At 37.7% G+C, this 25,205-nt stretch overlaps 1 protein-coding gene across 8 annotated transcripts in view; it reads right to left on the reverse strand.

The window, feature by feature from the left end:
- LOC120807483 (R3H domain-containing protein 2) overlaps positions 1–25,205 on the reverse strand; it is a 61,047-nt gene that overhangs the window by 3,514 nt on the left and 32,328 nt on the right. For 4 of the 8 annotated variants that reach the window (XM_040159584.1, XM_040159587.1, XM_040159583.1 and 1 more), the window contains 15 exons: positions 24,467–24,526; positions 23,641–23,781; positions 21,076–21,184; positions 19,378–19,473; positions 18,649–18,698; positions 14,467–14,702; positions 13,326–13,501; positions 12,682–12,780; positions 11,282–11,575; positions 6,917–7,052; positions 5,509–5,666; positions 3,965–4,104; positions 3,377–3,477; positions 1,251–1,420; positions 758–902 (listed from right to left, as the gene is read on the reverse strand). In XM_040159584.1, coding sequence (XP_040015518.1) covers positions 758–902; positions 1,251–1,420; positions 3,377–3,477; positions 3,965–4,104; positions 5,509–5,666; positions 6,917–7,052; positions 11,282–11,575; positions 12,682–12,780; positions 13,326–13,501; positions 14,467–14,702; positions 18,649–18,698; positions 19,378–19,473; positions 21,076–21,184; positions 23,641–23,781; positions 24,467–24,526 — 2,111 coding nt within the window. The remainder of the gene's footprint in view (positions 1–757; positions 903–1,250; positions 1,421–3,376; positions 3,478–3,964; positions 4,105–5,508; positions 5,667–6,916; positions 7,053–11,281; positions 11,576–12,681; positions 12,781–13,325; positions 13,502–14,466; positions 14,703–18,648; positions 18,699–19,377; positions 19,474–21,075; positions 21,185–23,640; positions 23,782–24,466; positions 24,527–25,205) is intronic. The other 4 variants (XM_040159586.1, XM_040159589.1, XM_040159591.1 and 1 more) reach the window with 4 other exon arrangements.

Genomic DNA, 25,205 nt, shown 5'->3' on the forward strand with positions numbered 1-25,205 from the left:
TTTACTCAAGTGAATTGATTAGATTTGGGGAAGCAGCAACACTGCAACTGGTTATGGGAGCAAACAACAAGTTGTACACAAACCCAGCTTAAGCCATAATATCTAAAGTGCGTATTTGGAGGTGAAAACAAAACTAAACACAGCTGAAATGTCAGTTACAATCCCCTAGGTCTGATGGAAAAACTGACTTAATGAATTTACTATAATTGGTCAGACACACAAACTAATCTAATGGATGTTAAAAAGAGAGACAAAGACTAAATGAATATTTGCTTTTATTTTCTCATCCTAACACAGTTAGTATCGTCTCATTGTCTGACTGCTCGTGTTCCAGCCATAGTAGATGCACAAAGTTTGTGAGAACATGAGCCATGGGAATGATGGTCAAGACTATAAAATAAGACACTGATTTTTGAAACTTATGATTCTTTTAACAGCAAGTCAGGGCTAATGTGCAATGAATAGGCAACATATAGTACCTACCCAAGTTAGAAGTGTACATCATTCAAGTGGGAGAACGCAAATGCATATATTGTGGGGTGTTACATAGGTGTGACAACTGAGTGCATATGCAACATTTCATTTGTCATTGGTTACATTTAAGCATTTAAACAGATTTTCCTCACTCTTGGTCTCTGTTGTGTATCTGCAGAAATGTTAATTACAGGTCTTTTTCTCCAGTATTGTTGTATCTATCTGTAACGTAGCTGCGTATGTATTTACTTCAGTTTATTTATTTATTTTTTTTTAACTTTACCTTGGGCTGGTCCTCCTGGCCGGGGAAACTGGGAAATGAGAGGTAATGGTCCAAGACCTGGACAGACACTGCTGACGCTGCCGGAGGGGGACGGGGTGGGAGACTGAGTTGGGGAGGCCAGGGGACTCGTCAGCTGAGTACTGGCCTGGACACAAGAGAAAAAGAGAATGCAAAATATAAAAAATACTGAAACATGTGAACTCCATGTTCCCGAACAAGCGACAACCTTTTGTGGTCTACATTACTTTACTCCGACTTGCAGACTGTAATTTCATCTAACGACGACAACACTGATCTAAAGCACTTTTTACAGTTAAGCAGTATTACAGATTTCCACTAGGGGGCTGACAGGCTAATAATGAATGCACGAATGAACGCATGTAGTTGAATGAAGGGATTTGTGGGTTGCAGTGTGGATTCATGAGGTTCTTTGCACTTACAAAGGATTTCACCCACTGACTGAGGAGATCTTAATGTTTGTGCGTGTGTGTACCTGCGGAGTGTTGTCAGGTTTGTAGAGCTCTCCTGGCTTGCTGGGTCTCTGCTCTATGCTGTAGTACTTGCATGGGTTCCACTGGACCAGAGGAGGATTCTGGGAAGGCTGTGGTCCATTGGGGACGCTGAGTTGCATGACCATCACCCCAGGCCCAGGAGGGGGTACTCCTGAGGGAGTGTACGGAGAGACAGGCAAACGTGTAGTTATATAGGTGGTTTATGCTAATGTTAGTGCCTATGGACTTTTAACAATATTGACAGGCCCCTAGAGCCGTGTGAAAGCTTCTGTTTGAACAAGTTAGGCCTTGACCCTTTTTTTCTTTTTTCTAGATTTGTAAAAAAAAAAACCCTAAATAAATAAATAAGCGAGTGAGTGAGTGCAAAATTCCTAAATGAGAGGGATATTGGAATACAACAACCCCCCATTTTGCACCAGTAAGATATCAATCATTATCAATCATGTCCACACAGTCAAATCATCAGTAGGTGCCCTTACATGTTATCCAAAAAAAAAAAAAAAAAACACCAAGTATGTACCTAATTCAATCCTGTTGTTCAGGCTATATGGTTAAAGTATAATGGTTTTCATCACATGTAATTTCTAGTACATAATTTGCTAAATTGCACATCATTTTCAATAAAGTTATCAGAATATTTTATTGAGTAACTTATTATTTTTAAATACAGGATATAAAATTTAACAATGTCTTTGAATATAGCATGTATCAGAGTTAATACCAAGGCAATTTATTTACATTGCCTCAGGGTGCAAATAAAAGGTTTATATTAGCCTCATTATCACTCTTGTTTAAGAATTTTCACATTTTTTTTCTTAATCTAGGGACTTAAAGAAAATCAATAGGCATGCAGAACAAACTTTTAGTCTTTTCAGTCATACTGGGAACATGTTTGTTTTCCATCCTACAAAGTTTGGTGAGGCTAGGAATAATACTTTTCAAGATATTAATGCCCAAACATGGCTTCCCAGATAAGGCATTTTTGAGAGTGTTGAAGTAAAAAATATCAAGGGCCAAAAAAAATATAAAAACCTAGGAATTGAACAAAAATATTTTTACAGGCCTCGGTTTTGGGACGCGAACATTATACAGACAAACTCTGAACAAAATCTGAGACGCTGCTGCAACAACTTTCTTGGATTCTTTCTGATTTGACACGGAATGACCCAAGTATCAAAGTAAGTATAGGAGATCAAGCACAGCGGTAAGCATTAGGATTTGTGCTGCATAGACTGACATGTCAGATTCTACAGATGAAGCAATTGACTAATTCACACAAAAAAGACTACCTTATAAATTCAATCCTCAGGGCAGGGTAAAGTTTGAAAACAGAGCCTGAAATATAAATTTTAGGACAAATGACTAACCTCGGTCTCATTGATCGCTGGGTTGAGAAACTGACCAATCAAATTACTCTTTCAACAAATAACATACACCTGAGTAAATGACAAAAACACAGCTGAGGTTGAAAGGATAACATGACCATCTTTTTGATCAACATTTACTTAAGGCCAAAATTGGAGCACAAGGTCTTTGTGGTATTAGATTTTCCTTGATTTCTTCAAACTCGACCTTTTTAAGACATTGATTTACATGTTCAGTGTGTGAACCCTGTGTGCCTCTGTCTGAACTATCCCCTGAATACCCTTCACCTGATTTTGTAAAGGACAGTTGCAAGCTGTAACTCTATTAGTCAATGTAGGGTTTTTAGGTATAAAGCACACTATGACTTAACAGACTTACATTCTAGCCAGTTTGATCACCATGTTCAGCTGCAGTTCTTGACAAATAAAATTGAGACAACAGTAGAGAAGCTGATGCAATTGATCCTGCTAGGAAATCTCTTTCTCAATTGTAAAAAAGGTTTTGGGAGCGAAACCAACTTTGTTTTTGAGGACTTACAGTTTTTAAGAACAACATAAGACATGTATTGTGGTTGTTACTTGTAAGATAAATACTATAGGCGCTTGTCCCTAGAGAATAATGCCTACAAATTAAATAGTTAAAATAAAATAAAATTTAAAAAAAAGCTAGAATAATGTGTGGAAAAATGTTATGTTATACTAATGGTCACTTCACAACCTCTTGACAGTACTTTAAGTCTCACCTGAATATTGCTGCTGCAACTGCTGAGGGTTGCAGGGGGACGGCGACTGTGTGATTTGATACTGCTCATTGCTGGGGGGCTGCAGATAACCTACTGACGGGCTTTAGGACAGACACATACAAAAGGGGAAAAGATAATTAAAGGGATATACACGAAACATTGCCAGAAGATTAATAAACTACATTTTATATATCTATACCTAGGAGTTAAGAGTCAATGGTTAGCTGTAAGTATATAACATTTGTACAGAACTCTGCTGAGGAAGTTTCGTTTTATTTAGCAGTCCTATTGGTCTATACAAAATTTTGCAACATCCTTTATGAAGTTCTGGTATTTACAACTTGCTTGTGCAGATGATAATCACAAGAGAGTTAAAAAACAAACAAACAAAAAAACAACTTAATTGATATGAAGGAAAGCTCCCATAAAACTTCCCTGTTGCTGCTACTTTAACTGCTTTAGTCATCATAGCGCCTTATGTTTACATTTAATGCACAATATATTTTTCCACAGAGGGCTTGATATAATTTGCAATATTTCAATACTAATGGCAACTCTTTTGTAAAAGTATGACATATTCATACATACCTTGTGCTATTCTGCTGTGTGGGTGTGATAACACTATAGTAGACAGGCATGGGCCCCTGGACAGACTGGCTGACTGGCACCATCACCTGCTGCTGGTACTGCTGCTGCACCACCTGCTGATTTTCATTTCCCACAGGCACCTGGGTAAGGGGTAAATGTTCAAAAGAGAGGTAGTTTTTAGGAAAGAGAAGAATTAATTGGTGGTTCGTCTCACCACTGCTAAAGTTAAAAATGTTAGGAGAAATGAAGACAAGACTAACAAGAGGATTAACACTAGACCTGTCATGATGTCATTTTAACATTTGATTTGGTCCAAGGCTTGTACCTCTGTTCAGTTAAGACTGCATCAGTCTGTCCATTTTCATCTTGTTCTGTTGATGAGCTATTGGAATAGTATCTGGAAAAGTTACTGAGTTTTTGCCCAACAAATATTACTACTGTACTATAGACCGATATGTTTAGGCGTGAATCATGGCTTTTGCCCTTTTCTTTTAACTAAGTCATGCACAGAAGTGAAAGTTGGCACATGTATCTTCAGCACACTATCCTACCACTTTGAAAGTCCCTATGGTACTGATAAGAAGATTGCTACAGAGTGGTTGATTAATTGGATCTGTCCTCTTCACTTTTCCTTCACTTGTCACAATATTCAAGGATTATACCAGTGTGTTGCATGACTTTTCCAATTTAATATATTTAGGTGACAAAGTAACACATACTCAATTATAGTGTAGCTGCCACTTCTTGTTGTGCTGTGGTGTGTTCATGTGCTGTAGGAATATCTTGACTGTAATAATCTGGCAGTGGCTGCTGAGAAGCTGTAATTTTAATGGACAATAACATTAACATCATCCTTCTGATGATGTCCATGTTTACTTATCATTTGCTCTCGTAACAATATCATTACGTCAATATGGATTGTGGATGTAGTCCTTTTTGGCAACGTACAAGGTTCAGATTTAAAGATCTTAACATAAGCCATAAACACAACACACACAAAACTACACAGACAGAGCAGCAGCTTTTTTTCACTTCTTACCTGACTATGAACACAACCACAAGCAACAGGGTCTGACCTCTGGAGAGAACCAAATAAGACTACAATATAATTGACTCAACCTGACTCAAAACAATCAACTGCTCAAAAGTTATTCTGCACTAAAATTTGTGCAATGTCACACTATTTGCCTGGTGCGTTTTTGATGAGCTTCAAGTTTACCGCTCTGGTGTAAGGATGTATTATGATTACTGATAACATACCCATTATTCACATTCATGCTGATAAAGATTAATAATAAAATTCATACATTTTTGAGGTCCTTTAACTTTGTCTGACTCTTCAACATAAAATGACAATTTAAGTGTGCAGTAGATGGAGCTGTTGAACCTGGTGAGATTACCCATATGTGTATGGACATTAATGGTGCTCAAATTTTCAGCTAGGCTCACTGAAAATTTGGGGGAAATTAAGTCATATTTACATAACAATAACAAGGTTTTATTTTTGTATCATTTACAAGTTTACCCTATGGCTGACTTAATACCTGATATGATGGCATCTGTGGGTACTGAACCATTATGCTTTGCATTTGTCCCCCCATGCCTGCCCTCTGGGAATTGAGCAGACCAGGGTTCTGGGGCTGCTGCACGCCCATCATGCTCTGGTAGCTTGGCTGCTGGCTGGGCATCATTGTCTGGAGACCTGATGACAACAGACCACAATTGGAGAAGAAAATTTAGGAAAGGTGGTAAAGATAGAGTACAGTACAAAAGAGTAGAAACTGGGGGGAATTGGTAGTAGAGAAACGGTAGCTGAGTTATTGCCTTTGAAGAGAAAATCAATGTAAAGCCAGACAGTAGAAGAATTAGCTTCTTCACTTATTGTACAATGGCTAATCCTTACCCAATGGCAAAATTAAGTCTAACTGGAAAAGACAAAAAGAAAAAAAAACAAAAAACTAATCTGGAATACCATTGCACTTCACTTTGGTAAATACATACACAGTGTCCTTTTTTCATAAAAGGATTTTAATAGCACTTTATTTGCACAAAATTAATTATGATACAAAGTGTAAGTATTTGTAGAGGTACTCATCACTCAAACAAGCTTCACACAAATTATGTTTCAACATTTACAGCAAAAAAAAAAGGAAGAGGAAAAAAGTAAATGATAGCAATCCAGTAGGGTCTTAATTCACAATGTTCCTGGTTTATTTAGCTATAAATCTTTGCCAACACAAAATTTGTATTTCAAATGAGGCAGCAGCCTTGGACTGATGCAATTGACCGAGATGTTCATGATCCATTTGGTTTTGGCAGGCTTCCGCTATGAGCCAGAGTCCATTCAGGTTGCCAATAATGTCTATCTGTCAATTACTGTATAAACACACAGCCAACCTTCACAGACCCTAAATGAAAGAGATTGAAGGATAAAGCTTTCAGGTTTTTCCATGAAAAAAAGGAAAGCTCTATTTTGGTCTGAGCATATTTGATTTGGCAGAACAATGCAGGACCAAGGTTGTTTAAAATCAACCTTCAGCGTGGTAGACTTAAAAATGAATATGACTTAGCAGTTTTTTGTTGAGGGACAACATAATAGTTAAAAAAATAAATAAATAAAAATCAACTCGACTGTACCTGTGTATTGACTTGTTTTGGATACATTTTGAATGGCGCTCTGAATGTGTGAAAATTTAATATTCTATTTTCATGTCATAACTTATCTCTATACTTATTTATAGTGATAACATTATGTGTGTTCACCTCAATAAAAATATTAAAAAGGACTGTGTGTGCTAACAACAATTATTAATAATTTTAGTGTTAAAGCAATGTACAGGAAACACCGATACTGTATACATACATGTGCAGTGGTAATCGATATCTATCCATTCATCTATATAGACATGAGGTAGAGTTTATGACAGTACACCACAGTAGAAAAGTACTGACCTGACTGCTGTGTGGGCTGAGGCATGGGTTGCGTGCGCTGGGCAGGATAAGACACCTGGTGGGACATGGGCTGGGGCACACGGTACTGCTGGCCTGAGCTGGGATACTGACCAGGAGGGTAATATGACACTTGTATCTGAAGAGAGGCAACACAAAAATACTGTTTAAAAAAGTAATAAGCACAGAACCAAGAGGAAAAGAAAACAACTGCTGTTGAATTACGACGACTTAAATTAACTGTCTTCAACCTTCAGCCTCAACAATAGGTTTTTTTTTTGTTTTTTTTTACATATTATTTTATTATGTATAATGTATATTACAATATAATATTTGTAAACATATCAGTTGATAAACATATCGGTCTAGTACAGTAGTAATATTTGTTGGGCATAAATATTATATATAACCAATAAACCATGAGGCCAAAAAAAGAGTTTATTTTGTTTCTGCCAAAGAATCAGGCTCTGGAGGTATTTCAGAATAAATTTACACTGCACATTTAGACTCTTAGGGTTTTAAAAAATATTCAGACTTGTAAGTGCAACTACGGGACAGATTGCAAGTTGGTATAAGAATTTGAGCAAAAAATCTTAAGATCTCAACATTATAGCTTGGACATTAAAACTGCAATAACTGATTTTTTTTGGCCAACTGGGAGCAGTGGAAACACAAAAGTAATATATTATCACGTTTTAAGTTCATATAGCAAACAGAGAGCAACATTAACATTCATTTTATGTCATGTATCTGTCCACCTGATGAACCTAATCAAAGTCCAACATTTCCTCTCTCAGCTGTTTTTGGTCTCCACCAACTCCTGTGGTATTTGGCTGTTTAGTAACTAAATGCCACACTATGTTAACCAGCTAGTCACTGACTTTGTCGGTCTGTTGTTTGTTGCTGGACAGGTAACGTACTGTCAGTTTTTAGAGCTTTTTTGTTGAGAACAGAGGCAACCAAAAATGACAACACAGTTGACATAGATGACATATGAGACTGAACCAAAGCAGCTAAGTATTGGACCAAGAGACCAAAACAATAAGCTACCAACAATAAGCAATTATCGGTGGGTTCGTGACTATAAGCGACCCCTTTCACATACATATTGTCATGTGATCAACTGTTAATATAACAATATTAAGACAGTTCCTCCAAGATCTCACAATAGGTACAGATGTATAAGTGCCCAGTGTTGTAGGTGGAACAACATACACAGCAGGACTAAATGTAGCATACAGAATATCCAAACAAGACATCAAACGGACAAAACAGAGTATAAGTTGAATGTTAGGAGGATCGATATGTTCAGCTTCCACCTCCATCTGCATACATGACAACATTCAGCCCATCTAGTATCTGCAGCGGTGTCAATATTTTCACTCCTGTTACACTGTCAACCACCCACACATTAAACAACACAGTGCATCTTCCTTTCCCAGCCAATACTGTTTATACAAGTATGGAGATCTAAGATTGAGGATTATATAGGAAGGTGTGTAGGGTGATAAAAGGCATGAAAAGCCACTGTTTAAATAGGTCAGAGCAAACTACAAAACAAAAGCACAGAGAATGAAAGCTATAAAAAAAAAAAAAAAAAAAAAAAAAGTTTTACTAAAGAGGAATCTCAAAACTATTTGTAAGATTGCAAATAGGTACACGAACAATACATATACTATTTGATAACACAAACCCTCAATTATTCATTAGGTCTACCGTGAAATAGTCACCCTGGTCCTGGTATAGTTTACTCCACTCTTGATTTAGATGCTTTAATTGAAAATCTGCTTTAATGAAATACTATTGACCCCAGATTCCCTTCACATAAACAAAACACTATTGCCAATTTATAAAAAAATTAGTGACTCCAGCTATTAAGAAACTCTGCTAAATAGACTATCTTCTTTAACAGCTTAGCCCCAGAGCTACATTACAGCCCCTAATTGCTCCCACAGGGTGTTTAATGGCCAGGTAAATTTAGTTCTGTCACCTCAAATGAATTATAATAACTACTTTATGGATTCAAGCAAAGGCCTGAGGGAGGGAAGGAAGTGTGTGAGTGACACAGAGTGAGAGAACTCATTATTGTCACCGCCTCTGCAATCAGAAGAATGACCGAGCTTGTGAAGGAGTGCGAGGACCAAACACCCCACTGGGTGAATCCTGCGAATTCACAGGAATCATATTACTGACATGTCACACCTCACTCTAAGTTTAAGAAAGAAAGTTAATGTCTGAATGTTTCCACCTTTTCCAAGAACTTAATCTTTTTAAGTTGTGATGCTTATGGCATATATTTTGGATAGTTTTTATGGTAACATGTTATTTTACAGGACCATAATTTCCTAGAAAGATTCCTGGAGAGGACTATGTAATTTGATACCGTAATGTACAGACAGTTTCATCTTGGGTCACTTTCAATTAATTGGTAAGATAGTGTAACCCAGTCTTTCAGTCAGTGCATAGCAGGTCAGCCGAAAATGCAGAAGCACGAAATGGTTTACAGGCTAGCATGCAGTTCAACATATGAAGAAATAAAATAAATAACTAATGATTGAAGACTTTCTTGGGTTTAAACGGAGCGGTTCTGTCATATGGTTCTTTCCAGGAAACATCTTATTAAATAACTAAGAAATTATTCAGAAATGACATACCCTTACAATAAAGCCTTCAAGTTTTTACAAAGGAGAGAAAGACTGGAGGCAGAGGGGGGGTAATGTGACACCTATAGTGTTGCATTTTCAATTGGCCTGCATTTAAACCAAGACGCAGGTGGCTCTATCTTTGTCATTCAGTGACACTTGCAAGAACACAGGTTGTGATGACACATTTTTTTGGTAATTTCCTTGCCAAAGGCGTTTGGCATACCTGCGCCACAGCTGGAAATAGAAACTGTAAATGTATTTACTGTGAGCAGAGCTGGCTTGAGTCATTGTCAAATAAACCCGTTATTTCCTTGTACCAAGAAAACTATTACTCACAGGAAAGCAGTGTGACATTGTTTAATTATAATGGCTGGTCCTTATTTTGTCTTCATTTTTAACAGAAGCAGCAGCAGAAAACATAATTCTGCCGTTAGCTGTGATGTGTATCTCAGATCTCTTATTACAAGGGATCGGGAATGACTTATTGTTGCAGTTAAGTTCCCTTTAATGGAAAACCACCATAAAAACTGTCATATTACACATTCAGTGTTACATTAAAAAGAAAGCAATCAAGCTTTATCTCTCTGTATCTGTATGTTAACAAGGTGCTGTGGTGATCACTGTGTACCATTCCTTTTCATCAACAAATCTTAACATTAACACTAATAATATGAGGTGTAAGGAAGAAAATTAGATGCACTATTTCATCAGTGCCTCTTGGCAATGTATTTGGCCATAGCAGTAATGTAACTCTTCCATTCATAAAATATAAATTAGTGAATATTGTCAAGCAACATAGCTGTTTTAAAACATCAAGTATCTATTTCTAGTTCTTCACATGTAAACAATGTTGATCACTCCTCTGTTACAAAATTCTCAGATATTGTGGGTCACTGTTGTCCTATCTAAATAAATGATGTGCAAAATTTTACCAAAAAATGTCTGTGAGAGATCTGAAAGAATGTGCATTTTTTTTTTTTTTTTTTTTAAAAGGAGAGGATATTTTCCTGCGAGACACTAAAAATCAATTCACTCTGAGATGAACACGAGTTTCATTTTGGTATTAACGTTAATGACTATTGTGATTTTTAATTTTTTAATACTAAAAATTAACATGATAAAAAGAGATAATGCTGTAATAGTCACTGCGATTACTATTTTTTTGCACATGGTCCACACCTACACCCCATGCATATACTGTAATGGATAAAACGCATAAATATTGGTACTGTGCATTAATAATCATCTCCACACATTCATGTACTTTCAACCACATGCCTGATTTACATGGCGTTCCTGCACTAAGCGCTCAAATCTGCCCTCCTGAGATTACTTCCAGGAGTCAGGGCTGTTCTTCAAATTGGCTGTGAATAGGTTTGAGGCGGTTCAAATGCATTAACAGTGACAATATTTACGTGGATAAGTCTCATCCTAATTTCCTTTGACACAAATTTAGATTTCTTTGAGAAAAATCAAGCCATTCCTAATCGGTGAATCAAACTTCCACCAATAATTTTAACTGCTAACATTTTAGCTAAAGTGAAAGAGAGGGCTATCTCTGTTTCCTAGGATCTTTCCTGGGTAAATGATGTTTTTAATGTCTTGGCAAACAAAGAAAACCCCCTGTACGTGTAGAATTTCAAATGATCACTTCCACATAAACAAACTGTTCAGTATGATGGCCCTAGAATAAAGCACAGTATGATGCCTGAGAATGGTGTACCTGTTGAGGTGGAGGGGGCTGCATGTAGCCTTGTGGGGGTGGTGGAGCCTGCATGACAGGCTGGGATGGAGGAGGTGGTGGAGGTGGAGGGTGGGGGTGTCCAGTGGCAGGCTGGTAGCCAGATGGAGGTGGCATAGGCTGACCCGTGGTAGCCATGATGTAGCCGGTCTGAGGAGGGGGGTGCTGGGACAACACTGTGGGAGGAGCCTGATACATAGGGGGAGGCTCAGGGTTCTCACTGGATCCCTGCCGACTCAGCGTCATCTGGCTGAACTGGGGCGCCAGCTCTTCTCCCTGGGAGGAATGGGAAGGACTTTATTAGTGGTCATTTGCAGCTGGTACCTCTAGCACTTTTTGTGAATTTTGGAACTGCAGTGTAAGGTCTAACTGAGGGCTGAGCGATTGAGAGTGATTACTAGCAGAACATTAGCAACAGAGGCATGATACGCTGAGATTTTGGAAAACACCCATCTGCCATTTTGCAAGGAGTAAGAAGAGCAGATCAATATCCATTACATCTCTTTGCATCCAGTACAATAAGAATGTATTTGGCATTCTGTGCATATTCTGTGCAATACTTAGGCAGTACCTGGATGTATTCGTGGCTAGATTGCAAGCTAAAGCTAAAGACAGTTGGGCTGAAAACTAGTATATTTCTCTAAATATTACAGTGTTCCTGTAAGGTTGGGGTCTATACAACCACTGCTCATGTGGCAGAGCATGCTTGTTTGGCTGATTAAGATGAGAATCCATGATTTTACGGGTTCATTTAAGAAGTGAATGCTACAAATTCAAAACTGTTACATTAAGTCAAGTAGGATGACATAAAAAATGATTTTCATTGTTCTCCCAAATTCTATTTTAATTTTTTTTTGGCTCAAATATATACATTTTTTAAAAGATTATGTCAACAGTAATAACTTATACAACTTTGCTTCCAAAAATAGGTACTTTAGTGTAAAGTGCTCAGTGAACTAAATACGTATTAAATGAAACAAATTTTAAATAAAATACAAAATGTGCTATCTAACTTTTTTGGTCACTTTTATTTTCAAGCATAGCAATTTACACGTGCTTTATGACAAAACAGTACATGCAAACACGTAGAATCATTAACATCCTGGAATAGCATAAAGACTTTCTTGCTTCGACTTCAGTCTCTCAGGCAACTCCAGATTGGTATGCAGCCTGAGACAAAGTAATACTTGACTGGTTCAGAGCACCAAAGACATAATTCTTCCATGAATGCGATTAAATACCTAACATATATGAATAAGAGTAGGGTAATAGAGTGCAAGTGCTTTTAGTATAATACAGCATTAGTTAAGTGTGAGAGTGTCATTAATGCAGTCTTTAACTGAATTAATATTAAAAGATGAAGCTACAAGAGGTATCAGTACCATTGTGTACTGCTGTGGAGGAGAAACTGGCAGGAGAACCTGGGGGCAGGAAGGGCTGGAGTAGGAGACAGGCTGAGAGGGCTGCAGAGACGCCACCGGCTATACACACCACCAGGAAGAGGGAGGAATGAAGAGGCAGAGCATAGAGAAAATGGAGCAAGCCAGTGAGAAGGAGGGTGTCAGAAGCAGATGGAAAGAAGGAAATAAATGAAGACATAGGAAAGATATTGGTTAGAACACAGAGGAAAAGTTGTTAATGAACAGATGGATAGTAATGGAAATCAAATTTGGTTTCTAAATATTAAACAAAAGCAATAAAACACTGTCTACAAAATTATATGTAATTACTACTACTCAGAGGGAAACAGAGAGAGGAAATGACTGCTATCAGACATGTGGTTATTAAATGTCAAAAACTTTTATATTGTTTCTCAAAGTACCTTCTCCTTATATATGGCCACATTTCAGCCTCAGGCACAACATTAATTTAATAACTAGGCCTGTTAGAGGAGGATTGTGGAAAAAAGGACCACTAAAGCTGTTCTATCAAACACCAGATTGAATTAGATCCTCTGTAACTTGAAAAGTGTGTCTTCATTATTACTGACGTGGTTGACATAAATACAGGTAGTGCAGGTACATACCTGAGCAATCATGTGGTTGCCCATGGGGTGTTGCTGTGGGGTGGGCAGCAGAGCAGTCTGAGGCGGAGCCTGGGGCTGTGGCTGCTGTGGCTGTTGAGATGGGCAGGGAAGCAGGCTACGGCTGGACTGGGAGGCTGCGGGTGGGGGACACACATCAGGACTGACTAGGGGCAGGCCTATTGACGCAAGAAAAGACATGATAGATACAGGAAACAATTTCTGCATTAACTGCACTGAGTAAAATGATGAACCCAAAAAACTTACCCATTAAAACAATTTTAGCCATTAAAACAAGTGGGTTACATTAATTTTCCTGTAAGTATTCTTGTAGTACACTCTATTTTATAAAATAATGTATGTTTACCAGACATAAACTCAGGTTGTCTCTCTCTCTTGGGCCTGGGGTTAATTATATGATTCCTGATTGTTTAAACTTGCAGGGAATGGTAAATAGGCTGAATATAAGACAATATTTTTTTTTTCTGGAAATTATGTTTGAAAACGTTGCGGTTGTATTATATTTGAGGACCAGACAATTATGTATTCACAAAATCATATTTGTGAATACATAAACATACAAAGGAGCAAATGCCAGTGTAACGCTGGTGTTTCATTATGGGTTGTTTGTGGCTTTAATGTTTCTTTGATTGTTTGAGTTTCTTCTAGTCAGCTTATAGTATGTCAGAGTTAGCCCTAAAAGTGTTTAGTATACGAGTTCCTAACGGCTTGTGTAACATATTTTGCTGCGATGGAGGACATAAATTCCTAATGAGTGAAATTGAGTCAAAACCATCTCTGGACATCTCTGTTGTCTATACTGAAAAGACTGTATCATCTGTGAAGCAGCCAATAGTTACTGGTATCACAGAATTTCATGAGGAAAAAAAAAAAAAAAAAAAGAGAAAATTGTTCTGGCCACTTCCAAGAGCCTAAAAGAGGAGTGTTTGATTGATGTACAAAGCTTGTCAAATGTGGTATTTAGATACTGCTTCTCTTTCTAAAAGAAAAAGCTTCAAAGGACCATCCTATAATTAGGGTTAAATTTGGGCAAATACAGTACTATACAGTTTGTTTGTTTTTTTAAATCATTATGCCTTAATGACATACACTAGAGAGACCCAGATGTCTCTCCACTCCTTACCAGAGCGAGAGCCTTTGCAGCTTCCCTGTGAGCCTTTGTTGCTGCCCAGGCTATCCCCCCTGGTTAGGATGGATATGCCAGAGAAGCTGCTGGCCTTAGTGACGGGCGGCCGGAGGGTGCGGTTGGAGCTATCTGAGTCGGTGCTGCTCCAGGGCCGTGGCTCCAGGCATTTCATGTCACTGTCTGTGCTGCTTTGACGACTGCTAGATGCCCGGCTGGAGCTCTCACGATTCCCTCTGAGTGAAGACAGAACAGGGAGGAAGAAGAGAGAGACAAACAGATGAAATGATGGGGATACAATGGAGATAGATGCAGGAAAGGGGAAAAAAAGAGGTGAAGTAATAGGAGAGTTTAAGTGAGGAGAGTGAGGGGGTAGCAAGTGAGAGATATTTGCAAATTACAGTGATCAGAGTTGAATAATAAAAAGAGGAGAAAGAGAGACAAAAACGTATAAGGGCAGGATGAAGAATATATCAAAAAATGGAAGATGTACATAGGAAAATTTGAAGCAGAAATGAATGTAGGAAGGGGCAGTAACATAAAGACAGTTAAACAGAAGAGGATAGAGGGGGGAGAGCAGAAGCAGAAGAGCAAGGGAAGGTCACCAACAGGTAAAGAAGACACACAGTTTGACAGGCTTTAGGATGGGGCACTCAACACAGATGCATATTGGCTAGTTTAGTGAAACCACGATACAAAATCAGGCAACAAACCACCAAACAATATTATCTCCACTTTTAAACATACAACCACACACACATTCACATACACAAACACACATACAAACCCATCCACAGAGGAAAACACACATGCAGGGAGAAAAGATGCTCCAGACAATTAACACAAGGGTGTAGGAGGATATTACAGTGACACTAGATGAGACAAACTTCCGTGAATTGCACACACAAACCATCTAAGAACAGAGACAACATTCACATAAAGGAATATCTAGAATGAGTACTTGCATACATGTGTGTTATACATTTGAATACAGATTAACAGTAACACATGCGCTTAAATTACATTGTATTAAAAACAAGGACTGAGACAGAAACAAGACACACATACACCTGTAAATTAATACAAGATGTACATCAACACTCAGACTCTCAAACACTATCTACAAAATAACCACTTGCTACCACAGGATCACCACTATTGTTCTTTAAACTATATTGCTGTATACACAATCATTGTGTTGTTGTAATGCTGTCACCCTGGATAAGGGTAGCTGCCATGAAAACCAATGATCACACTGTAAGCGTAACCACCACTCTGGGCACACCTACCCATCACAAGTGAATGGTTGCGTCTGCCACTGACATGTCAGCATTAACAATATTATTGTTACATTTGAACATGTCCTACAATGCTTGTGCTTTAATATAACAAATTTAAATAAAGATGAAAATCAAAAAAGAAAAATGTGTCAGCGGCTATAAATACTGTGATATAGGTATTCAATTTAATGTAGGCAGAAAGCCTTGCAGGCGAACAAAGACCTATGACTGCATATTGAAGACAGCACAGAGAAAAAACCAGCAAGTCAGCTGTAAACACTTGGTTTTTTTCCATCCCCATAGGACTGGAAGAGGGATATGAACAGAGCATGTCTGTCTAGCAAGAACCAGAGTAAAATGGATTCAAAAACATGTAAGGCTAACTGTGGGAATCACCATGATCAGAACAGGGATGTGGTAAGGGTTGTAAAACCCTATTGACAGTGAGCGGCAATGGCTGATAAATATTTCAAGAGACTGTAATTAATGGAAGATCTATTCTGAGTCCTCTCTCTGCACAGCCTATTTTAAGGAAGGGTTGGTACTCTGCCATTCTCTGTACAGGCAGGCGCACACTTGTTCGCTTCACTCTGTAGACAAAGATGAGAGCATGATGAGCGGGAGGAGGAGGAAGAGGAGTAATTGTGCCTTTCATCACATATTTTATCTCCACTCTCTTCTCACGACAGCACTGCCCATCACATGCACAAACAGGAGAAGCAGCGAAGCTAGGCTTTTGTTGTTATGTGCTTCCATCACTCTCAGTCTTTATTAGATGCTAAACTAACCCATGTCTCACTAAAGACCTTGTTGTTTTGGTTCATTTCAATGAAGTCTGTGGCATTATAGCGCTCTTAGTTTAACAGTATGTTTTCTGTAAAAGGCTAACATTTGGCTTGGGTTATTACAGGCAGTTTTAGGTTAAATGTAAAAAGGCTAAAATAAGATTTAAAACTTCAAACATACATCATTAATCCCATTTTAGATTTCAAGTCAAACTCCGATTAAATTCCTGCAAGCAGCTCAAATAAAAGTAATTAATTACATGGTTCAAAGGCTGAGGATGAAAAATGTCTTAGAACTACACAAGACAAAATAATATATAGATGAAAAGCTTAAAAAATTAAAGGCGGGCCAAGTCTAAAAACATAATCTTAAAGCCTCTAAATTAAATGATGCACATAAGCAACAATGTTTATAAACAGCTGCGTGTATACTCAATACTTTTTCATAATCAAATGAAAAAAATACACACGCACGCAAATATATATTGTTGTACTCTAGAACAATAAGTTTGATTAAATGATCATTTGATTAACCGGTTAACATATAATTTATTGGCAACACTTCTGATTATTAATTATTCAATTAATTTTAAAAGAAAAAAAATGCTAGAAATGACCTGGTCCCATCTTCTAAAATGTGAATATTTGCCAGTTTTCTTAGTCTTCTACAATAGTAAACTGAAAGTCGATGGGTTTTGATTGCTTGTTAGGCATTTAAAAAAAAAAAAGAAAAATGAAAAAAAAGAAAAAGAAAATAAATTTCACTATTTTCTGATATTTTACAGAGCAAAAGATTGACCAAGTCATCGAGAGAATAATCTGAAGATTAATCAGTAATGCAAATAACTTAGCTGCAGCACATTTGGACTAAGAAAAACATAAGTCTTTACTTCATAGTCTCATGTTTCTTATTTTCTTTTTGTCAGTTCAACAACACTATTTCAGATATGTACTGCTAACACTTATGTGCTACTATGCAACAGTTGACATGTTAACAAAAACTACAAGACCAAGTAAACCACAAAACAAACAGGTTACTGTGGAAGCGATGCAGTTACTTTATATAAAAATGTAGTTGACAATGGATGGGTAAGGAGGTCAATCAGTCCCCAGTGAAACCACAAAGCAGCCATGCATGGGCCATGGGAAGCCCCACGGTGCAGTGCTGGAATAGCCATCAATCAGCCGACTACGCCAAGCAAAGATATAAAAACCACCACAAGTCACCACTATCATCACCAAATCACTTTCAAAAATGGGCATGGCAACACACAAGTCAAAGTCAGCAGCACCCCAATACCTAAAGATCTGCCTCCTCTTTTGAGAGCTAGAGCAGTAGCCCTCAGTGGAAAGTCTGTTGGGGTTAACATTAGGAGAAAATGCTAGGGTTACATTGGAGAACAGGAGAGGGTTTAACGGAAGGTAAGATAAGAAAGGGTGGGAGGTAGAGGAAGTCACAGTATTGTAGAACTTTTACCTCTGAGAGGAAAGAAAGAAAGAAGAAAAAAAAAAAAAGAAAAAAAAAACGCACACAAGGCAGAAACTGACTGTTGAAAAGCCCACGCTTCCTCTCTCTCTCTCTCTCAGCATATTATGCACTAATCTTTCAACCTTAATGGCCAGGGTGCCTAGGGATGGAGTCTAGCTATAACTGCTGTGCGAGGTAACTTACTTAAAGAAAAAAATGTATCCCAATACATACAAATCTTTCTCAAAGACAGTGTGTCCCTCAGTCAGTTTCAGCATAACACAACCGTTTGTTAAATTATTAGATATAAAAATCTCGCATTGGAGAGAAAAATAAGCAAATGCATATTGATCACTTGCCTGGAAATGAGAAGAATAAAACAACTATTGCTTTTTTATATGTATATTTTAACAGCAAATGTTATACAAGATCAACTTTGCCAGACTGTTTTGTAAACTCCAAGAGGTCAGATTTCGTAGCCAGAATCAAAATATATTCTGTTGGGTTTGCTATGTTTATGGGCCTATAGCTCCTGACCTCTCGTAACTGAAGCCTAACAAGCAAACTGTAGCTTAAAGGGGATAGATGGAAAGGATGGAGTCTTATGTATTGCGCACACTAGAGTCTCCAGTAGGATGCATCATCTTACCTGCTGTCGTTTATGTAGCCATTTTGAGAGGACTGTAAAAAAAAGGACACCTGCACATTATGAAATGCTTCATTCAACCAGGAGCACTCAACACCACATTTTCTCCATGCCAAGCTTTCAGAAGTTTTCACGTTTGACATCATATGCATTTAGTATGAGATATAACACTTGAAGCAGTGGTTCCCAATCTGGGGATGGATCAAGGGATCGTGAGATGAATCTATGATCAAAAGACCATTACTAGCACAGGAAATAAGAATAAACAAAATTGTGGTACACAAAATTGTGTATTTTTTTTTTTAACTTTTCTGTAATCTTTATTTTATTTCCAAATACTGTATAGTTTTACCTTTTCAAGCCTCTAAAAACTATTAAAATTAATGGTCTGAGAAGGTAAAAATCATTCTTCAATGATTCAACTTTTCACATCTCACGGAAGTGCACCCTATGATGAGGGGTCACAAGTAAAGATTACTTTGTATTAATGGGTCACAAGCAGAATATGTTGGGAAGCAAATATATATACTACAACTACACATTAAAGAAACAGTTTCTATTTATTTATTTATTTTATTTTATTTTATTTTATTTTTTTTAAATCAAGACATGCTGACTTCTTGCTAATTAAAGAGATAACATTTAATGAAATTGACTTAATATGAAAATGACTGATTTAATGTTGATTTGTCCTTGCCGGTGCTTGTTACCCTGCCCAGGTCCAAAACTTACTTCTCGGGCAAAGATCCGGTCTCGTACCCGCTGATATTCCTCCTCTCGCTCTTCAATAGACTTGCTACGTCGCCCGTCCTGCAGTGGCACACGGATCTATCATTTGGGAAAACAAATATCAAAAAAATTTAAAATTACAATCTAATATACTCAACTAACAAATACACCCTGTACTTCTTGTAAACTTTATGTAAGTACTTATATAGCCACAATTTGTCCAACTTGCTGTAAAGGTAAGTTGCAACAGGTCACATGATAACAATAGCATGTGATTGTGAGCAGCTACCTACCATCAAAACAAAAACAGCAGAATGTAGAGAGTGGAGTGTTCTGAGGGCTGGAATCAGTGTGGGAAGGTTGAACACCTTTATGATGATCATACCGTTTCTGCGGTTGAAAATTTAGGGTTTCAACACTTAATTGAAAGCTCAAAAACTACTGCTGCACATCTGCACAAGCAAGGTATTAAGTTCCTTTTCAAACAACTGGAAAATGTTGCAGTTGTGAGTTTTATAGCTGACATACAGAGTTTAAATGGGTGTCTTGTGTCATTACTAAGTCTGACAGCACACTAGATAGGTTCAAATTTTGCATTGCAAAAAGTGGTGCTTCAGGCTGAACTGTTTTGTGGCTCACACACAGCGAATCAGCAGGAGCGGGGGAGACATTAAATGCATTGCAAATTGAAAACTGTAAACTGTGTGTCATTTTAAGAGAAAGTACCAGGTCCATACAAGTTACTGCATATGAATGGCTTATTAATAGTTAAGTATACTCCGGTGTTGGTGATAGTGGTATTAGATACAAAAAAGTGGTATCAGGCCATCTCCAATTCTAACCTTAAATTTATCATAAGCAATTTAACACAACCAAACATATTGTGCATACAGGAAGCATGAGATGTTCAATCAGCATAAATATCTTTATCCCGAATAAACATTGGACTTAAACACAACAGAGACACAACCTAAAATTACGGGCAGATATTCTTCCACTACTGGTATCATCCCATGTCTTATATATTGTTAAATTTCTTTTCACATGCCATTTCGATCACTGTTGAGATGGATGCTGCTCCACAACCACCGATCAAATGTGTAACTACAATAATGCACAGTAATCACTGCTCAAAAGCTGCATGCCCTTACACACAGCTACCATTGACAAATCTTTTAAGACTCCTTTGTGAAGTTATATATCTTTATTTGAATAAGAGGTTTTTTAATTATGAACATGGCTGGGTCAAAATTATGCTGCATTATTTGTCAAAGCAACTCTGCCACACCATTACTCTCCCTTCCAGATGCCTCGACAATCTGGGGGCTCACTATTAGAAATCTATGAGTGTTTGATTCACAGCTTTGTGCCATCAAAAATAGACCTTGCCTGCCTTCGTCTGATCTGGAAAAGGTAATAAGAAGTCAGACTACTGTGTCCTTCTACCTCTGGTGAAACAACAGCTATGGGATCCATCTCCAACTGATGCAACAAGCTGCAGCAAGAATTAGCCAGCGCTAAGAAAAAGGACCACTTATCTCAAAAATGCAGACTTAAATTGTTGGTTTTAAGGTCACTGAAGTGGAGAGAAGAAGTGGCACATGTTTGGATGATTAAATAACACATATCTGGTAACAATGAAAGAAATGGATAGTAAATATAACATAGTTAAAAAATATCATGGTATACAGTGCAGCCAACCTGATTATCATCCTTGTCCATGCTGGCATCATCTCTCTTAAGGATGAATTTCTTCTGGAAGTCCATGTTACGTTCATCCTTGATGTGTTCAGAGAACCTTTGCTCTGGGCTGTAAAAAAAGTAGAGGACAAAAGCATGTTTTTTTTAAACATACTAAAACAAAACTAGACAAAATATAACATTTAACTACATTAGAGGAAAAAATTAAAGCAAAGTTACAGAAAATAGACTAGGTCAAAACCTAATATATGGCTGGGCTGTGTATGATCAATGTGTGAAATTGAGGATGTAGTTGAAAACTGTTCTGCTGTTAACAACTACTTTCAATGGAAAGGAGCCAAAGCCTGCTCAAAAAGTTGCTAAATGTCGCTAGATGACCTTAGATTCTTCTCTTCTACTCTCTGTGCTTACATATACAATATTTTAATACAGCCAAAGTCCCAATAAAGCTGTTCTCATTTACATGTGTTTCATGTTACATGTATGAAAAAAAAGGACTGGCCCATTAAGACTACATGTTAACGCCTCCCGATAACACCAATTCATTTTGATAGAGAAACGGCCAATGGGTAAACTTCAACACTTGGCCGGCCAACCAGTATAATGACTAAATCACAGAGTCACACAGTATTCAGCTGACCATTGGTGTAACTTCATCACCCAGTCAGTCAGTCAATGACATTTTCGTTTGTAAGGCTGGCCTCGCCATTGCAGTCCAGCCAAAAATGGGATTCTTGTGAGGCAAGAAAAGTTGTTCTGCATCAAAAAATTGACATTATAAGATTGATTACAATTAGTGAGGGTTTCCACACTAATTGTGTAGATGCCATTGATTTAGATCAGCTTCTACTGTTAAGTACAATTGTAATATTTTTTACAGATTTGAAAATATTGTATTTATTAGTACTACTTTTTCACCATAAAAATTACAAGTAACTTATTACAGGCAAGGGGAAAAAATTCTGTAATTATCTGTATGCATGCACACAGCCAGAACTGGAAACAAATTTTTGTCAAATAGTACAGGATGTTGGTGCTTTTTGAAGCAACAGGTATGTTTTCCCAAAACAACTACATTACCATTGACGCTACATTTATTACCTACACATTTCCTTAATAGCAGTGGCATTGGGGTATAACTTGAAAAAGTAGCCAGTTGCTAAACTATTAAGTTTCCCTCTCTCAGCCGCAAGTGCACACACAGTGTGAAAAGCACATTTTCATTGGGCTGTTGAAACGATTAGGCACATGCAGGGCCTAAGTTTCTCAGGTGTATTAATACCCTGTCAGATTTTATTAGAAATAAACTTTCCATTCAGTCACATGTTGCTGCTCTGTTGAATTTTTGGCTCAGGTTTTTCCTCATCCTGCTTGAACAGAGTTTATGGCTCTGGGATTCTTCTGTTGCCTTCATGCTGTGTTTCTTGTGTTGTTACAGCAAAATCATCCATGAGGGTTCGTTATTGTTTGTTCCCTTGAGGCTGTTTACATCATCTTTGTAGCCGCCTTGATTTCATTTGCATATCGTAGCACCTACAAGAATGCATAATAACACCACCACAATCCTGACATCTGGACTGGAGAAAAGTCAAAATAAACTATGGTGTTTCTTTGACTTTATTGTTTGAGTAATTTCAGTACATCCTATTCATACTATGGCCGGGTGATATGGGCCCAAAATCATATCTCCGTATTTTTAAGCTGAAGGGCCTAAACATTTGGCCGATTTGGCTGAATGGCCAAATGTTCAGCTGTTAGTCAAAGCCACATGTGAGATGTCACAAGCACTTTTATTGAAACAGACTGTGGTCAAAATAAGATACAAAGATAGGGTTTCCTTGCCTGCTTGAAATAAACAGCTCCAAATCATGTAAATGAAAAATTATATAAAATAAAAAGCCTGTATTAAATTAAAATAGGCCTACCCAGTGCTTCCCACAGATTGAGAATTAACTTGTGGTGGGGTATGGCGTGGATTGTGACCGATGTGCTTGAAGAAACTCAGTTTAGAGGGGGAGTGTGCGACGCAGGTTATTTTCTGTAGCCACAATTTACAGATGTCCCCCTAGACCCTTCACATGCGGGCTATCGGTAGACGCTAGCTAGGCAGCTGCGCACAGAGAAGCCGACAGTCCCCACTCAGTCACTGTAGCGCACATAACTCAGACAGGTGTTGGCAAACATGAGGTAATTTGAAAAGAGAGAAATAAGGCGTTCTAATGTGAGATTTAACTATGTTGAAAACGAGTGATTTTATCTACCTGGGCGGGCCACCCAAGTAGAGCCTACGTATGGGTTGTGCAGAGAGTGTGAGAGGGGAGAGATGTAAACACTTGCATGGCTTTAGGAAGAAATTGGTTATGTAATGCAAAATCAAACTATATTGATATAAATGGTATTGCCTAATCCTATATCTCTCATTTGAAAAATAGATCAATAGACCTTAAAAAGTGGATAAACCATCCGTCCCTAATTCATACCAAAATATAATTCTATATCAGAGTTTCTCCTAGCTTTTTGACTGTAGCTGAAGAGGCCTGGACCTAAGTCAGGAACTACACTCACATGCGAGTATTGCCCGTCTTGTTGATGATGACAGCCTTGCCCGTCTGATCTACATTGTGGTCCATGCCAAAGTAGGCAGCCACACGGTGCAGCAGCATACGGTGATAAGAAGTCATCTGAGGAAACTTCTTATACTGGTTACTGCAAGGAAAACAAAAGAAAAAGTGGCATAACTGTATGTTATTTCAACACTGCACTGTAATGAACTGCTAATTGCTACATTGATATTTTTTGCTTTGTTTTTCTTTTTGTTGAATGCTGTAAACCTTTAAAATAATTTTTGAGAGGGTTGTTTCTTGTATGTACAAATGATGAATGCATCGGTATTTTAAGGGATTCTGTGAACACCAACAAATGTTTAACCTGGCTGTTCCCGTCTCTTTTCATACAAAACTGAGTTCTAGATATTTTCTAGAACAGTGGTAAATACTCCAATTATGGGATTTTTTCAACCTTCTGAAATAAAATATTTGTAGTCTTATTTCCCAACAAAATTGATCCTGAAACAGGTTTAAGTTTTTTTTTTTAATTTTGAGGTGTATGAGGAGGAGGATGTCACACAGTTGGGGACAACTCATTTGGCCTTTTTGTGCACAAGATTATTTACAGCCTTCATTCAAATTATAATACTTGAGTCTAATAACACTATTCTGGTTACAGGGGAACACAAAGTCCTAGTCAGAAATACTGACATAAGCCTGCCCCGTAGTATCAACTGCAACTTGCCATATTTATCTCATCACTTTGGCAGTCTATAAATAAAAGGAATGGATGTAGAGGGGCTAAATTTAAATACAAGGGAGTGGTTATGAAGAACGTGGCTTACTTGTCGTCATTAATGAACTCCAGGATATCTTGTTCTAGTTTGAGCAGCATCATTCGATCCCTGCTGGGCCAAAGGGGGAAAGAGAAAGAGAGAGGGAGATGGATCAGAAGGGGGAGTGGGTAAGTGACTGGAGTGTTCAGGGCATGCCAGCCAAAGATCAAAGATGGGATGTACACCAATAAATGCCTCTAATAATGGTTGTATCACTTCTATTATGATGGAAATTTTGTATCCTTTTCAAACCCTGACTGCATTTTTATCTGACCTTCTTTAAACAAATGGATGCAATACTGTTACTATTTTTGTGGATATAAGACACCATATAAACACGATACAAACTCCTGCAGAGGAGTTTGCAGATAATAGTCAGCAGAAAATTAAAAAGGTCCTCGCCTATTGACTTCAAAAGGAATATTATTCCTAAGACAGTTACACAAACCTAATGTTGAAAATTTTGCACCGTGTTAAAGTTTGTCTTTAACACATTTCACTACATGATGCTTCTTTTGGTTAATTACGTGTTTCCATAATAGGCAGGTATTGTGCTCGTCAGATGCACTTCCAATCAATGAAACTTAAATGTTACCATACTGCAGACCATTATCCTTTATGAAAATGGAGATGAAGATGTATTTGCTTTTTGAATACACTTGTCTTCATCTATATGTTCCAAGTATTTACCTAATGAGCAACTTAATAAAAGAACTGATGTATGATACTGAATAAAAGATCATTAAAA

The sequence above is a fragment of the Xiphias gladius genome, chromosome 21 (genome assembly GCF_016859285.1).
Source record: "Xiphias gladius isolate SHS-SW01 ecotype Sanya breed wild chromosome 21, ASM1685928v1, whole genome shotgun sequence".
Taxonomy (NCBI): domain Eukaryota; kingdom Metazoa; phylum Chordata; class Actinopteri; order Istiophoriformes; family Xiphiidae; genus Xiphias; species Xiphias gladius.